Raw genomic sequence first — 17,998 nt, forward strand, 5'->3', positions numbered from 1 at the left:
ATTTATTATACTTTTTGGGACTCTTCTGCTTAACTCATTTATTCTAAAATGTCCAAAGAGTTTTGGAATGCAGGTGTGTTTTTATAAACTCTATGACTGGATCGGTGGGATACGACACTGACATTAGAAGTCTAGCAGCACAAGCCTGGCTATGGCTACTCAGAAGTAAGTGATATCTTCTTCACCAAAAAAAGTTGCCATAAGGAAACCTTACCCTTGTCAATCTCCTGAGATGAAAAGTTTATGCAATGCTTGATTTAACCAATAGATGTCTCTGTGTACTTCACAGTTCCTGGCAGGATATGCAGCTGTTAAAAGTTGGAATTTGAGCTGTGCGGACATTTTGACCCTTATCCAGAGGTGATTTGTGCGACTAGTGGTTTAAACACTGTGGCTGGGAGAAGTATCCAGGGCCAGATTTGGGTTTGATGGGGCCCTAAGCTTCTGAAGGTAATGGGGCCCTTTATATGTCCACATGTCCTTTGTCAACAACAAATTGTCACTGTTTTTTGTGTTGAATATATGCTATATGCTAATTTTTGGACCTAATAGGTCCATGCACAACACAAAACACTGTTGCTGTATGTAGGTTTTATTTTATTTGTTTTTTATCTTATTTTTGGAAATGTACATCCAGGTTTTTTTTCCTTTAATTTTTAATCTTTTGGGGCCCTAAGCTATAGCTTGTTTAGCTTATATGTAAATCCGGAGTGCCTGGCGTGCTCTGGTCCATGGGGTCACAAAGAGTCGGACACAACTAAACGACTAAACAACAACAAAGATGATAAGCACTTCCTCCTTCACACCATTGCATGGGCATTAGGTGTCTGTCATTCAGATGTGCACTATAATGAAAAAGTCAGTCTTTACTGGATGTACATACCCACCTTATTAGTTCCTGATTTACCAGGAAAATCTGAGCATGAATGGCTGCTTCCGTGTGCTATTATTCCTTGTTGGATAAGAAGCTGCATCTGTTTTATTAACAAGCACTTAGCAGCTATGTGGACTGGAAAACTTCAGGTGACAAATATAGATAAGCAGAAAATGGAATAAAAAGTGGAACTTTTTGTACTACTATTATCTTGAAAAAGCTTGAATAAAATATGCAAGGCCTGCTGAACGTGAAGTTAAAACGTGGAGTGATGTACCTTTTTCTTTCATTTCTATCTTTAAATAAATATATACCGAATTTTTCGCCCTATTGGACGCACCGGCCCATAGGACGCACCTAGTTTTCAGGGGGGGAAATCAGGGAAAAAAATACTATTTCCCCCCCGCAGCTCTGGGAGCAGCGGACAGGCTTCACGCAGCCTGTGCGCTACTCCAAGACCTTCTCCCTGCTTTTGTGGGAGGTGGGGGAATTCCCCCACCTCCCGCAAAAGCCCATAGGAGCCGTGCGCGACTCCTGCGGGCCAGTCAGTCCCTTCTCCCTCCTCGGGGAAAAGCCCCCAAGAGCAGCGCGCTCTTCAAAGGGTTCGTGGCTCCTGCTGCCTTTTCTACGAGGTGGGGGAATTCCCCCACCTCCTAGAAAAAGCAGCAGAAGCCAGGGAGCCCCTTTAAAGAGTGTGCGGCTTTTGCCTCCTTTTGCGGGAGGTGGGGGAATTCCCCCATCTCCCGCAAAAGCCCACAGGAGGGAGAAGGGACGGACTCAGCCAGCCAGTCCCTTCTCCCTCCTCGGGGAAAAGCCCCCAAGAGCGGCGCGCTCTTCAAAGGGTTCGTGGCTCCTGCTGCCTTTTCTACGAGGTGGGGGAATTCCCCCACCTCCTAGAAAAGGCAGCAGAAGCCAGGGAGCCCCTTTAAAGAGTGTGCGGCTTTTGCCTCCTTTTGCGGGAGGTGGGGGAATTCCCCCATCTCCCGCAAAAGCCCACAGGAGGGAGAAGGGACGGACTCAGCCAGCCAGTCCCTTCTCCCTCCTCGGGGAAAAGTCCCCAAGAGCAGCGCGCTCTTCAAAGGGTTCGTGGCTCCTGCTGCCTTTTCTACGAGGTGGGGGAATTCCCCCACCTCCTAGAAAAGGCAGCAGAAGCCAGGGAGCCCCTTTAAAGAGTGTGCGGCTTTTGCCTCCTTTTGCGGGAGGTGGGGGAATTCCCCCATCTCCCGCAAAAGCCCACAGGAGGGAGAAGGGACGGACTCAGCCAGCCAGTCCCTTCTCCCTCCTCGGGGAAAAGTCCCCAAGAGCAGCGCGCTCTTCAAAGGGTTCGTGGCTCCTGCTGCCTTTTCTACGAGGTGGGGGAATTCCCCCACCTCCTAGAAAAGGCAGCAGAAGCCAGGGAGCCCCTTTAAAGAGTGTGCGGCTTTTGCCTCCTTTTGCGGGAGGTGGGGGAATTCCCCCATCTCCCGCAAAAGCCCACAGGAGGGAGAAGGGACGGACTCAGCCAGTCAGTCCCTTCTCCCTCCTCGGGGAAAGCCCCCAAGAGCGGCACGCTCTTCAAAGGGTTCACAGCTCCTGCGGGCTTTTCTACGAGGTGGGGGAATTCCCCCACCTCCTAGAAAAGGCAGCAGAAGCCGCAGAGCCCCTGTAAAGAGCGTGCGGCTTTTGCCTGCTTTTGCGGGAGGTGGGGGAATTCCCCCATCTCCCGCAAAAGCCCACAGGAGGGTTGGAGAGTAGTGGGATGGCGTCGCACGCCTTCCCGCTGCCCCCCATCCTCTGGGGCTGGCCATGGGGGAAGCGCTTCTTCCCCCCCACCCCCGCCAGCCTCAATGCCGGGATGGAGAGTAGCAGGAAGGCGTCGCGCGCCTTCCTGCTGCCCCCCATCCTTTGGGGCTGGTGAGGGGGGAAGCGCTGCTTTCCCCCCCGCCAGCCTCAATGCCGGGATGGAGAGTAGCAGGAAGGCGTCGCGCGCCTTCCTGCTGCCCCCCATCCTCTGGGGCTGGTGAGGGGGGAAGCGCTGCTTTCCCCCCCGCCAGCCTCAATGCCGGGATGGAGAGTAGCAGGAAGGCGTCGCGCGCCTTCCTGCTGCCCCCCATCCTTTGGGGCTGGCGAGGGGGAAGCGCTGCTTTCCCCCCCGCCAGCCTCAATGCCGGGATGGAGAGTAGCAGGAAGGCGTTGCGCGCCTTCCTGCTGCCCCCCATCCTCTGGGGCTGGCAATGGGGGAAGCGCTGCTTTCCCCCACCGCCAGCCTCAAAGAGCAGACTCTCCTGGCTTCAGCGGAAGCAACGCAAAGCCTCCGGAGCGCAGGCTTCGGAGGCTTCGCGTTGCTATCGCTGAAGCCAATGAGCCTGCATTCGCCCCATAAGACGCACACACATTTCCCCTTCATTTTTGGAGGAGAAAAGGTGCGTCTTATAGGGCGAAAAATACGGTAGTTGCAAGCAACAGGGTGTGGGTGTAGCAGCTGGGGCTGCATAAGTGCAGCTTCTTTGAAAAATCTGCAAAACCCTGCAAATCTGCTCCTTGAAGGGGAAGGAGGGGTCTAACCCCTCCCTCTCGGCCTCAAACAGTCAATCAGTGCACTTGATTCCCATAAAAAGTGAGTGAACAAAATTTGGCAATTCCAGTGTGAGGGACTAGTGTGGAAGCCATCATTGCTTAAGTAATGGCTGAGACAGCACTGATGCAATTCAGGATAATTCTGCCTGAGGAAGCCTCATGCTCCATTGACTTGAATGTTGACTGGTTGCACTTTCAAATGCTATACAAAACAAATGGACATGAAGTCAGACCTAAGTTGGAGCAGGCACTCATGTTAACATTCACTTTTCAGCTCCTTCAGGTCATACACACAGACATAACAGAGATATAATGCAACATTATATTGCATGATCTGACCTGTCTATATACTAATGTCAATTCCAAGTTACTCCACGCTCATGTAGACACCATTATTACACAAAAGAGAAGTGCCAGCAGACTCGAGGCAACCTCAAGGTACGCATAAAGTACAAAAACAATTGTAGAGCTCTCACTCCACAGAGTAAGACTGGGGTGTGTGGATCTGACAAGTGAGTAGAAGGGAGACTAGAATAGACTGCCTGGAACATGAGGACAGAGAAATATATATTAGTAGGAAAAAGCATCTCCCTGATTGGATAGTTAACTTCCTGTTTTGTACTGGAGAAACTAATTTAAAATGTCGCTAAGAACAGAAGTGAGATCTTCCCAAAGACATTGATAGAAAAATCAATTCTTCTAATGTAGCTGTGACAGGATATAAGTGCCTCAACCACACACCTTTAAAAAATCCAAACTTGAAGGGGGAAAACCAACCAAAATTGCAGAGATAAGAAACCCCAATAGCCCAATGAGGGCTGAGCAAGCCAAACAGATGAAAGGAATGTAGTGATTTGAACCCTGCGTAGGAGCACTTCCCAGCATTATTATTATTATTATTATTATTATTATTATTATTATTATTTTGCAGGACAACACTTGTTATGATCTAAATTATTTCTGCTTCCTTTTAAAGTACCAGAAGCATTTTCCCTTGGGACAGACTGTTCACTATAGTTTGCATTGCGATAATTAAAGGAAAGCACGTACAAAATTCTATATTTTACCCATAGCTATGCAGTTCAGCGCTAAGGACAGGTCATTTGCACAATATATTTATACCTCCTGCTGAAAAGTTTTGGGAAAGAATAAATCTTCTTAGATAGAGTGAGACATAAGAACAATCAGCAACTCTAGCATAGTGATAATATATATGACCAAGAAGGGTGTCACATAAATCATTTTTTTCCTCCCAAGAAGTATGTACAGTACATGGTAAAAGCCATCCAGATAAATTGCTTTACTTCAGCAGAGAGCTTCACTAAACATGACAACTGAAATGGATATATGCCAATCATCTACCCTGCAGTTGAGCAGGTTCTCTGACTAAGCTGGCAAATTGACACATAGGGCAGACCACACCCTTGATTCAGTTTTTGCTCCAGGTAGAGGAAGGGCTGCGTGGGTGTTACCTTGTTGTCATAGTCAGATCTCTTCCTGGTGAAGTTTGGACTTACGGCTCCAGTCTTCCCCTTGTAAGGGGTGGTGGAGAGAAGATGGTATGTTCCCAGAGACTAAAGGAATCCAATGGATTCCTGAATGCCCTGGACGATAAACCAGGTAGCCCTGTTCAAGCTCTTGCCCCGGTGTGGGGCTTGACAGGGTTGCCCTGAGAGTTTCCAGCATTTTTACCTTGGTTTACCAGTGAATTAAGGGCAATGAAACAGTTGGGACAAAGTATAGTGTAGTGTAGTGTAGTGTAGTGTAGTGTAGTGTAGTGTAGTATAGTGTAGTGTAGTGTAGTGTAGTGTAGTGTAGTGTAGTGTAGTGTAGTGGTATAGTATAGTATAGTATAGTATAGTATAGTATAGTATAGTATAGTATAGTACAGTGGACCCTCGAGTTATGTACCTCTCTGGATATGTAATCTTTGGGTTGCGAAAGCGGCAAACCCAGAAGTATTTTTCCGGGTTTCGCAGCTCGCGCATGTGCAGAAGCAGCACCTCTGGTTACGGATTTTTCAGGGTGCGCACAGACACCCGAAATGAATTAAATCCATATCCAGAGGGTCCATAGTATAGTATAGTATAGTATAGTATAGTATAGTATTTATTACTACTACTACTACAAAATCATGTATAGAAATCCTAAAAGCTCTGCATACATCACATTTATATATACAGTATGAGATGTCCAAAATGTGTTGTTCCCTACTGCCCACCCTCATTTTTCTGAGGTTTCCCATTAAAGATAAAAAGGCAACGTCCCTCTTGTTCTTTCTTTGATAAACAAACAACATCCCAGTAATCAAAGGTTTCAAATGATTTTCTTTCATGAGAAAGTTTCGAAGGAGCAAAAATGATCTTTATTGGAACTGGTTTAATGCCAGTGAGCTGGAAAACCTATTGCATAATGGAGGGTAGCCTTCTGACTCACTAATTAATGCTCTTAAGCAGATCTGTTATAGAACTACTACACAACTTCACTTTTCAGTTTCTGGAATAAAGGTCTTTCCTCCTCTTGTTTCACCCTTGTGACCCAGCGATGCTACCAATTTTCTTTGTGCTGTTATGAGGTCACAGTTTAAGTATAGCCACCACATGATAGCTGACAGCCAATCCCATTGTCATTTCATCTTTTTCTAGCTTGTTTCCTCTCAAGTAAAGAAATATATGTGATGAGAATGAAGGTCCCATGGTTGCAGATCACATAAGATATTATTTACACATTCAGTAATCAAGCAATAACCATGATTTCCACATCTGTAAAAAGGTGTGAGCCTACTATCAGTATTGTTATTTTCACTGAAATCCTTTCAAATCCTTTGGTTTTTCAAATACCTCAACCTGAGCTTAAGAAATACTCATCTCCATAATTAAAGGTAGAAAACAGAGTCAAGGATGTGATGCAAACTCACCAAATGAAGAACAACATTTATTTTCTACAGTTTTATGGTTTCTGGGCCTAGTTTCAGGCACATTCATGGTTTTTGGAAATGGTTCCTCAATAGTTATTCTGACTTTAATGAGATTGTGGCTGAAGTTTTCTTTGGTGGTTTCATCTGGACAAAAAAAAGATAGAGATATATGTAGAGGAGTTCAAACATTTCTAGTACTTTCTTGGAAAGAAGATGAGTGAAATGAAATGTTTATGATTTGCAGCCCTTTATTTTTCTTGGGATGTATTCAGTTTTCAAATTGCTAAATTGAAATCCATTAAAATATTCACATTTTGCTGCAGCAAACTGAGACTTCTGTTCAATAATTGCCACCAGAGTTAAGATACGTTCTAATATTCAGGTACTGAATTGGAGCACTTTACCTGCACGTGCAAAACAAGGTCTGCAAATGCCAAGGTCTTTGCGCTTCGCTTCCTTTCCTTTCAGCCTTTTTATTTCTGTCCTTGGTAAGTTTGTTTACAGCTGTCAGTGAAAAGCAGCAACAAGCAGTCATTAACAGGACATTTCAATGCTGCCCAGGGAAACCACAATTGCTACTACCATTAGCCTTTCTATAAAACAACGCAACATTAGTCCCTGCATAAAACAGCACGAAATCCTTAAAGCTGTGGGTACATGTGAAGCCGAGTCAAGATAAGGTTTCATTTTAGCAACAAGGTTGAAGGTGGCCCTTGTGAAAGCTAAAATGGATATTGTTTCCCTTAATGAGGCCACAAAATCTAATGAACTGCTGACATTCACAGTGACTGTTGCATGGATTTATGTAGCACAGCAATGGAAGACTTTGAAGGATTCAAGTTTAAATCTGTGGTATGGAAACTTATGGGACCCGGCTAGGGCTGAAAAGCTTACTCATCAGCTAAAGCTCATAAAAGTTTTACAAATCATTAGAAAATTGGACACAACCCTCCCGCTGCATATCTTTTCATCTGGAAATCAGGTCAAGTGGCAATGCATACTGCTGCCTCCTTAATACTAATGCTATCACATTTTGCATTTTACAGAGCACGACAGTGAACCTGAGGTCCTCCAGATGTTGTTGGCACTACAACTCCCATCAGCTCCAGGCAGCATGGCCAGTGGTCAGGGTCCAGGGATGGTGGGAGCTGGAGTCCAATGACACCTGGAGGAATTGTAGAAACAATCAATTTATGTCAATGTATAGGTATTAGTGTTGATTAAGTTATAAACCAACTACTAAGAAAGGCATTCTATTTCTTGCAATAGGTATGATAGATTGGTTTTCAATAATATATTTGTGTGTGTGTGTGTGCCTTTGCTTTAAAGCTCAAGGTGCACAATTCTGACTCTGCATTAAATACACTGAGAAGTTTCTCATGGAGCTTCTACCAAATGAGAACAGATGATATCATATATCAAAGGTATCCAACATGGCGCCCATTGGTGCCAATATGCCTTCTAGTATTTCCTATCGTGTCTTTGGAAGGTTTCAGTAAATACCAGCTTGCGCTCTCCTGTCTTGAACATAGGCTGCCTCCCATTTATTCTGAACAGATGAGGGGTGCAAAAAACAACAACAAACCTCTTCTCTCTGGGAGTGAGTAAGTGTGCCAGTGGCTGATGCAGGTGTGCTTTCACAATGACAGGGTGACTGATGGGGAGGGATGTGTTCACAATTTTGTGGTCCATTTCTCCTTTCTGACAGCCATGTTGTGTTATGCCATGCACCCATGGCAGCCATTTTGTGCTATGTCATGCCCCATTGCCATTAATTTATGACCGGTGTCCATGGCACTTTCCCAAAATTCCAAATATGTCCACTGGACAAAATATGTGGTGATCCCTGCTATATATTCTCCCCTCACTCCAAATGCTGGCCCAAGCAAATGGAATATTGAGAGGATGGGAAAATCGCACTTTGAATTCAGAAGCACTGCTTCCCTCTTCCAGGAAATCAGAATGCCACTTCCCTAGACACTGCAATGAAGGGAAAGAATGAAGGATAAAATTTGGAAGAAATAAGAGGGCATTCTCGTGCCATTCCAACTGTTCTCCCCAATTCTATATATGCAATTCAGCAACCTGGTCACAACTAGATGTGTAATTCTAACCCAGATTTATTTATTTATTTTTAAAAAATGCATCAGACTTCTGAAAGAAAATAATAATAAAGACATATTGTAGGCGACTTTCACATCATATAAAAAATTATATCATTAAAATTTGGGGCTACAGAGTTCAGGAGCAAGATGAAAGCATTTCCCTTTTTGCAGTGGTTAGTTAAAACTGCCTTTAGCTTATAACAACAGTAATTTCAATTGTAATGAATAGTTTCAGCTAGCATTTGGAAGAAGTATAATCCTCGGTATATAAATATCAGTAAGTCGTGCTGTCAGCGTCTGATGTGGTTGTTCTGTTTGAACATTGCGGCAGTTGTTCCTGCTTAAGTTGGACCTCCCTAAGATATCCTGTTTTCTGAAAGTTTCCTGCTGTGAGTAATTCTTAATCAGTATATCCCTCAAAAGCTGAGTAGTTCAAGAGTGCCATCTTGAGGTGCAATATGCTGAATGAATGAGCAATGACTGGCAGTCTTTGTAAGGTTGGAGGAATGTTTGCCAGCTCCTTAAATGGCGAATTAAGAATAAACAAACAAATGCACAGGCTTAACTCACTTCACTTCCGAATAGCCAGAAACCCTGGTCTTTGAACATTATTGCTGGGTGTTTGGAAGCACTGTAACGTCAATCAGGGACCCACCCTATTTTCTACATTTGTAGCGCACAAGATGCCCTCGTGTAATCACCACCCCAAGTGCTTGGATTGCAGTGGGGGTGGGAAGAGAGAGAGAAGGGCGCCATTTGGATAAGAGCAACTCAACTATATTCCAAACACCTGGTGGAAATATAATATCCTAATAAACAAATAGTGGAGTAAAGAGAGTCAAAAGAGATGTTAATGAACATTTTGCTGATTAAGGGTTAGCATGGCATCAACAATCAGCATGGTCAAGCATCTACCAAGGGCCCAGGCCTAGGCCCAGGCAGAGTGCTCAGTCACAACAGCCCTGTGCACTTTTCTTTTACCATTTCAACCTTTTTGTCCACTCTTTCTTGGGTCTAACGAACAACTGCAATGGTAACAAGAAGCACTCCATGTATCCCCCCCCCCCAAAAAAAACCCAACCCTGGCAATACATGGAGTCAGCACTGGTTGAGGCTGACTACAGGGAACCAGCACACACATAAATATTCGTGCAGTAAGGCCTAGCCACTAAATGACTATCTGGACCCAGTCTCAGCTCTAGTATAGCCCTGCATAGGATCTACACCTCAGGTTTGTACAGTGGTATCTCGGGTTAAGAACTTAATTCGTTCCAGAGTTCCGTTCTTAACCTGAAACTGTTATTAACCTGAAGCACTACTTTAACTAATGGGGCCTCCTGCTGCCGCTGCACCGCCGCTGCATGATTTCTGTTCTCATCCTGAAGCAAAGTTCTTAACCTGAGGCAATATTTCTGGGTTAGTGGAGTCTGTAACCTGAAGCATATGTAACCTGAAGTGTATGTAACCCGAGGTACCACTGTATGTTGGTGTGAGGCAATTCAGTACAAAATCTTGAGAATCCCAGGTTGTGGAAGGGCTGGCCAGGAACATGGCCTATGATGAATCTGTAGCAGGTGGGGAGGGTTCCCACCTCCCTTACTGGCAGAGTTCCTTTCCAAAAAAAAGGAATAATGGGTTACTCCCTGACAAGATGGCAGGCCTCATGCCTTCCCTGAATCTGTCCAACTGCCTGGAGGGTGTATATGCAGAAGGCTGCAGGGAAGAGGAGGGAAAACTTTCCATCTGTAAACTCCCTTATTGTATCTTAGGAGCCAAGACAGGGAATCTATCTTTACCTGATTCAGGTAGGTATCTGTGTTGGTCTGACACAGTTGGGAAAAAATTAAAAATTGTCCAGTAGCACCTTAGAGACCAACTAAGTTTGTTCTGGGTATAAGCTTTCATATGCATGCACACTTCTTTGGATACAAGAAATTTGCATGCACACGAAATCATATATTTACCTGCTCTTGGATTTTAAAAAAACTGAAGTCTGACTCATTAAGAGACATTTGTGTAAATGCTTCGCTTATTACAGCTTCACTAAAGCCCTGCAGACAGCGATTTGACTGGTACAAGCCAAGGGTCACAGTCTCCCTTGTTCTTCCCACACCTTGCCAATCAGTGGGTCATGGTACAATCCCTCCCCCCACATCCCTGATACATGCTGTCTCTTTCTTATTTGCCTAAGGCTCCATCTCTCATGCAAGCAGCATCATCCTGTCTCAATGGCCACTGTTTGCCCCACCTCTCTTGTACCACCACATTATCCCTGCCCTTGACTGACACTTGTGTCCTGGGGGGCTCTTGCTACACCCCACCCCACCCCACTTTTCCCTGATGCACACCCTGTTTGGGGCAAAGCATCACTGCGCAAGGACAATACAGTACAAACACATTAATAGAGCCAATAGTAATATAAAAAAGAAGTCTTTGTGGGCTCAGGATTTCTTTATTATTTATTTTTTAAAAAGCAGGGTAGAGTACTCCCAACTGCAGAAGGGAACACACAGCCAAATATATATCAAAGGAGAATTTTCCTGCTGTAAACCTAAGAACAATTTGTCTTTCTCTATTTAAACCATCACTATTATAATTTGCTGTAGCAGATAAAAGAACAGTCTCTGAAAATGTTTATGAAGGAAAATAAACAACATCATTAGCATTTGTACAAAATGCTTCTTCAAGAAAGGAACCCAATTATTTTGTTATAATGCTTCTTATTAGCAACAGCTGTTTCCCAAAAGGCTTGTATAGTAGCATCAATCAACCAACATCAGAGAACATGTTATCTACTTAGCAGTAATTTTTTTTTTTTAAAAAAAAGGCAAACACTTAATGCGAAAACAATAATTTGCTTTTGGAGGCTGTGAACATGCACAGCCACATAAGCCACTGATTTAATAAATAAAAACAAGAACCAGTATTTGGAAACAGGTATACAGAAAGGCTGTTCTTGAACTGCTGGAGTGCAAAAAAAAAATTGGGGAAAAACACAACCGCTTATTAACAAGTCAGTGTTTACTACATGTAGCTACTTACCTTTAAGCAAGTGGAAAGGCAGTCCAGGCTCCCTGGGGAAGGCTACTTTCACCAGCATCACTGCTTTTGCGGATTTCCAAGTAGTGTGGTTTCCAGGAGCAGAGCAGCAGTGGGGTTACCTAGTGGTTGGAGGCTGCAGACAACTGCCTTGGTTGGCTCACAGTAAATAAATAAATAAAATTCTGTGGAACATGTTGGGATACAATGTTGATTGGTGTAACATATTTGACAGAGATCTGGGAAATTGTCCTGGAAGGGTTATGATACCACCTGAGAAGAAGGTTACATTTCAGGGGAAGTTTAGATTTTATGTTAGCCTCACAAGAAATTGCTTCTCTTCATTTTCACGAAGGTCAGATATACATTCGCTTTTATCTCCATCGGTATCAGAATTTAGTTGAAACTGTTTTATTTGTACAATTGTTTTAATATACAGTAATTGTTTTTACTGTTTTTGTATAGGCAGCTATTTAAACATATACGGTAATCTTGTATGGGGGTTTATTTTTTTGGTATTGTGTAATCACTTTGAAATGCAGCCCCCAGCCCTGTGCCATGATTGCTGCTGGACTCTGGGGCCTCGCTTCCTTCTGGCCCAAAGCCTTGCACAAGCCTTTATGGCTTCCCTCTTCCTGACAGCTTACTGCTTTGCAGGCCTTGGCTATGAATAGCAATTGCCGCTTAGCTGCTGCATGTTAGGATTTGCTTGTGGATCTTGGTGAAACTGAATAACTATTTTTCTTAATTTCAAGGGGTTTACTAGGAAGACCGTGTATACTCCTTAGGTGGTGTTAAAATGCCGGTTACTGTTTCATTAGCTTTCTTTTAAAGCAGGAACACAAAAGTTCATTTCCTTATTAATATTGATTTATGATAATGAAATTCACATTTTTTTCAGTCCACCAACATTTCAACATTGTAATCCAAGAGATTACTTACTCAACTCCTTGTTGTATTTTCCAATAAATGTTAAATAATGAGCATAACATCTTTCTGCAATAATAATAATTCACTCAAAACAGAATCAATATATCTTGTTAAAAAGCAGAAATATTTCTAACAGCTTGGATAGAGCCAAATGTATAGTCAGAAAAGTGAAGGTAAAAGAGGCAGATCTGAAACAGCAACGAAAACAATTGTGAGGTGGGGGTTGAAAGACTGGTCTTATTTACAATAGCAACTATATTTAAAGTGGTCTGACATGGCTGATCTGAAAGCATCCACCAGATGAATCATAACACAGAAAATGCACAAGAATCTCAGAGCTGCAAAACGAAGCTGGTGTTCAAAGTTTTAACAGAACTAGTTATAAAGCTATTACCTGTTTACTCATCTTCCAGCAGAGTTATTTCCTCCCCTTGTTCAAAGTAGTGCCGAACTACAAAAGTTGCGAGCAGGACTTATGCACTCATCCATAATGGCGAAAAGCCACAGAATTTACAGCTCTCCTCTCCGCTAAACCACATCACACAATTACTGTCTTCATTGTGTGGATGAGTTTGGCCCACTTATGACTGAAACTCGTGTTTATTCATTGCTACCTTTCTGTCACAAAATATCTACCCACCTCTCCAGTGTGATGCCACTGAGGCAAAAAGTAAATAGAAGGCATGGCACTGTGTGTGGCTGACACATTTTCACCCATTAAGTTTTATGGTCGAGTGAGGAGAAGGGATTTGAATTCAGGACACCACAGTTCTTGTCAAGTTAATTTCCCACACTTACGTCCTTTGCATTCAGAGAAAAGGGGCAATGCCCTGGACCCCCAAAGGGTTCTTGGATTAGTCAAAGTTTTAAAGGTTAGTTAATGGAAAGTAATAATATTTTCCCTGCTTGTAACACCTTTAATGTTTGCTTTTGTTACCTTCACAGTGTGATTTTGGGCTTCTGTTACTGATGCCACAAAGGCATAACATAAACATAGAGTATAATGAATCCAGAAACAACAGTAATAGCAAGAACTTCAAATGACTAGCTTGAAGAAGCAAAGCATTGACACTGGTGTTTTTTGCAAACATTATTTAAGTGTGGGTTTGCAATTTATCCACAGGAACTATACCTTGTCGCAAAACATTAACATCCCTCATTGTACTCATAATCCCCTAAGTCATGGTACTATGGTTTGCTTGCAGAAATATTTGACCAGTACATCCATTGAATACTTATCAGAAATGTATTGAAACCATAGTTTAGTGTTACAACAATGAGCCCAGCCTTTCCCTGAACCATTAGGAATTTGGAAGGCTTCCATTTTAAATTCACTCCAGCTCGTTAGTGGAAAGCAGCCAAGCTGGAAACCAAAGTTTATGACTATTATTTTCACAAGCCATAGGCTGCCCAAAACCTCACCCTTGGTTTTGCATTTCATCTGAATGCAGTCAGTGTCTTCTGTAAATTAGAAGAACCAGAAAGAACCGCCACAAGCTTTTACTATTCTGACATGTTGCACAATGGAGAGAGAAGGGTTTAATGGGTGTTTTAATTACTAACATACTTTGCAAAGAGGTTGACCACTTGGTCTATTTTTTTTTGCATTTAATCACTTCCTCAAAATCTCTCTCTCTCTCTCTCTCTCTCTCTCTCTCCACTACTGCTCCAGCAGAGATTAAGCCTCATGTCTAACAAAAAAAATAAGACATCATACAGCTATCCTAGTGACTCCATCAGAAAAGTTAGAATTCCAATTTAAAGCAGGAATACTTCAATTATAGCTAAAAACTCACCATGCAGAAGCAATTAGGATCTCCCCTGGCCAGTTTGGCGCCCAGCTTGCCTTCCGCGTGTTTCACATGCAATCCCATTGATGGGAAATTTACTTTGTAGGTCACAGCCCTCGGTCTCCCCTGTAAATAGTTGGAAAGCATCAGAGTTGGTTGCTAGGTAACTCCCCCTTGCTTTCTGCCTTCTCCTTCTGGAGCTGGCAGAGAAGCCAGCCAAAGCGAGAGTTCAGCCGCTTTCCACTCCCAGGACGGGAGCTTGCTGCCTTCTCTCCTTCAACACAGCTCGGCTTGCCTCTGCCAGATCTTGCAAGAGGCAGCTTCCCACTTAGGAACTGGCCACAAAATGCCCCTCCAAGCGCTTGACCAAGGCAGGGCCTTTAAAATATAAACAATTCTGCCAAGTACAGTCAGGGAATCATAGCACTCAAAGGCACCACCCCTGCAACAAGCCAAGCCCTTCCACTAACCACAGATCTGTGTATACAGTCGAGAGGGTATAATGCACTGCTCTCGTGATACAACTAAGGGAAGTTTGGGGTCTTTCTTCAACAAATTTATACAGACATACACAACATTTTAATGGGATATTTTATATTTTCAAACCAAGGTATAACAATGTAGCATTTGGTTCACAACTTCCCTAATCCAAGGGTGATATCTGAGGTTAGTCATAGTCAGGGCAGACCCAGTAAAATCAATGGTTTTATATCAGTGGCTCGACTCAGTGCATGGTTAATACTGGATTTCACCCCACAACTATAGGAAAGAGAACTAGAGAGTAGAAAACACACACCATAGCAATCACCTTTCAAATCCTGCTCCAAATCATGGGGGTTTTACATTAAACTTCCCTTTACAGAGAAGTGAAAAATTCAAATCCAAACCTGCTAGGTTTCCAGTTGAACCCTGTAAAACAAAGATAGAACAGAGCACACCAAAAAAGCATATAGGATAAAAGCTTCTTTGAACCCACCCTTTCCTTTGTTTACCAAGCTGAGCCGAGCTGTTAGGGGCCTAATTATCCCAAATAAATAGCTGCTGCTGAATTTCAGCAATATAACTACCTCAGTAGGAGGAGGGGGAAGATTCTTCCTCCACCATCTTGGCATCCAAATGCCTCAGAAATTTTTTTTTTACTGAGCATGAGCAGCAAAATCTTCCCGTTCCCCACTTTCCCACTCTATGGAATTCTGCAGCACCCACTATATTGCTATAAAATGCTCATGCTGGGGACTGTCAGCCTGGTGTTCCTGTGTGTCCTTCTAGGCATCTCTCTCTCTGGCCCTTGTGCCTCTCCCTAGGCCATGCCCCACCTCAGGTCATGTCCCTTACGGATAATCCTGTTTAACACTTGCTCAGGTGCTCTTGCCAAGTTGGAATGTGTCCTTGAATTGTAAAAAGTCATCTTACTTCCTAGATGAATAATAGTGAGCAGTGTGTTCCAGGACCGTGTGGAAGGGGGTGTGTGCAGTCAGGTACACTTGCCCTGGACCCTGGAAGGCTATGCTGGCTAGTGCGGGGACAGAGACCTTCTTATTTTTGAATTTACCCTGGTGCACAGGCCTGGTGTGTGAAGAAAACTTTTGACTCAAATGTAGCCTACTGGACAAATGTAAGAGCCACATCCATTGCTCTGTCCACTTTTGCCTCAATATCTGACAGAAATTTTGAAATAATTTGTTAAGTTGTGGGCAAACATAGCAGACGACACAGCGATTTCTCCAAAGCAGCTCTTTATTGGTAAGCTGGACAGAACTGAACAGCAAACAGCTCAGCCGGCCTGCTTTTATAGGCAGCCAGCTGTCGACAATGTAGCAACAACAACCCAGGGTTTCCCGCCTAAAATAACTGACGTGGACCTGAGTGAAAACTACATACACAATACTCCTGGTGGCCAGGGCGAGAACTTCAGTACATAACATAATTACTATAATCAAAGTAGGTGGCACTGTGGTCTAAACCACTGAGCCTAGGGTTTGCCAATCGTAAAGTCGGTGGCTCGAATCCCCGCGACGGGGTGAGCTCCCGTTGTTTAGTCCCAGCTCCTGCCAACCTAGCAGTTCGAAAGCATGTCAAGGTACAAGTAGATAAATAGGTACTGCTCCGGCGGGAAGGTAAATGGCGTTTCCGTGAGCTGCTCTGGTTTTGCCAGAAGCGGCTTAGTCATGCTGGCCACATGACCCGGAAAAACTGTCTGCGGACAAACGTCAGCTCCCTCAGCCAGTAAAGCGAGATGAGCACCGCAACCCCCAGAGTCATTTGCAGCTGGGCTTAACTGTCGGGGTCCTTTACCTTTACCTTTTAAGTAGAAATACAGCACATATTAGTACAATTGTGGGGGAGACAAGGACCATGTGATCTACGGCTGCAGGCAGGCACACCATACGTTTAAAGCACATGACTTCCCCTGACTAATCATGGAAACGGTAGTTTGTTAATGGTGCTGGGAATTGTAGCTTTCTGAGGGGCAAGCTACAGTTCCCAGTTTCTTTGAGGGAAGCCACATGCTTTAAAAATGGATGGTATGTAGGTAGGCTGTCTGTCTGCTCAATCCAGGTACAAAGTGATGGTGGGCAAATTCAAATCCCCTGGTCTCCCTTTTTTTGGCTCTATTTTTAAACCAAACTGGGCCTGGACAATGCTCCAAATAGAGGATTGTCCTCCATAAAGCAGGGCACAGGGCACCCTATAAAAGGCACTTCAGGCAGCAGGGCAGGAAACTAGCTCTGCTTCACATATGGGAGAGCCCCCAGTAGTCAAAGTAGGCAGACACAGAAGCCTTTTTCATAGGTTTATGGAGGGAAAGTGTGCTGGGGAAGGTGGGTATGTTGCAGCAGCTGGACCAACCACTGACCGGCATGCATTGAATCCACTGTGACCAGTCCCCCATGTGCATACCTACTGTAGTGTGGTACGTGCTTGCCCATCTAACTAGCAATCCTTCTTTCCTGATCACATGTATAGAACTGATTGCATGGGCAATATCACATTGTGTTGGTGTGGTTGGATGTGACTGAACAAGTGAGAAGGGCTATGGTCTAATTCAGAATAAGGCAGAGTCATGGATTATTATTATTCACAGAGGTTCCCAAACTGTGGTCTGTGGACCACCAGTGGTCCATGAACTTCATGAAGGTGGTCTGCAGCATTTCTGTAAAAAAAGAAATAAAGCAATTAAAAATCATACTGCATCTAGCACTGTGAATTGCAATTGCTGCAGCAGGCAGAACAATCATTCAGTTGTCCTCCAAGACCTTCAGTAATTTTCAAGTGGTCCAATGTGGGATTGGGGAGCCACTTGTGTACAGGAATGGAGGAAATGGGGTGGAGACGAACTAAGGCTGCAGTCTTACACTTACTCCATGGGGCTTCCGGGTAGAGATGGACATAAATGCCAAGGCCAGTAATTAGGGTTACTAGTCCACCTGGAGGCATAGACAGCTTGCCTTATATAGAATCAAATCACCAATCTACCTTAGCTCAGAATTGCCTATATTGACTGGTAGCACCTCAGGGGTCTTTTCTAGCCCTGCCTGGAGATGCGGGGGGGGGGGGGGTTTGAACCTGGGGTCTTCTGCATACAAATTATGGGCTCTAGCCCCTTCCTCCTTTTTTTTTTAAAAAAAAACTTTTTTAAAAACTGCTCTTTTCAGTTCACTAATGAATGAACAGCATACCTAACAAGGCCCAACCTCTGTCAACCTCAATAAGGATCACTACAGCCTGGGTGCTCAATGAGGCATTCAGCTTGGAAGCGAAAGAAGACGAGAGCAACTTTAACTCT

General features: G+C 43.9%; 2 protein-coding genes across 6 annotated transcripts in view; one reads left to right on the forward strand and one right to left on the reverse strand.

Moving 5' to 3' along the window:
* LOC310676070 (uncharacterized protein) overlaps window positions 1-15,292 on the reverse strand; it is a 96,410-nt gene extending 81,118 nt beyond the window's left edge. For 2 of the 5 annotated variants that reach the window (XR_014510379.1, XR_014510382.1), the window contains exons 1-3: window positions 14,218-14,907; window positions 12,434-12,487; window positions 6,348-6,491 (exon numbers count right to left, since the gene is read on the reverse strand). Coding sequence is in view for 1 of the 5 variants with exons in the window: in XM_083437412.1 (XP_083293538.1) it covers window positions 6,348-6,491; window positions 11,495-11,552 (202 nt within the window). In the remaining 4 variants the exon portion in view is untranslated. Of the gene's footprint in view, window positions 1-6,347; window positions 6,492-6,751; window positions 7,107-11,494; window positions 11,651-12,433; window positions 12,488-14,217; window positions 14,908-15,187 lie in introns of those variants that run through there. The other 3 variants (XM_083437412.1, XR_014510378.1, XR_014510380.1) reach the window with 3 other exon arrangements.
* The window catches only part of DIPK2B (divergent protein kinase domain 2B), a 48,083-nt gene continuing 30,319 nt past the window's right edge, over window positions 235-17,998 (forward strand). The window contains exon 1 of the mRNA XM_083437375.1: window positions 235-450. The gene's annotated coding sequence lies outside the window, so the exon portion shown is untranslated. The remainder of the gene's footprint in view (window positions 451-17,998) is intronic.

This window comes from Podarcis tiliguerta (assembly GCF_965153285.1).
Source record: "Podarcis tiliguerta genome assembly, chromosome: 4".
Classification (NCBI taxonomy): Eukaryota; Metazoa; Chordata; class Lepidosauria; order Squamata; family Lacertidae; genus Podarcis; species Podarcis tiliguerta.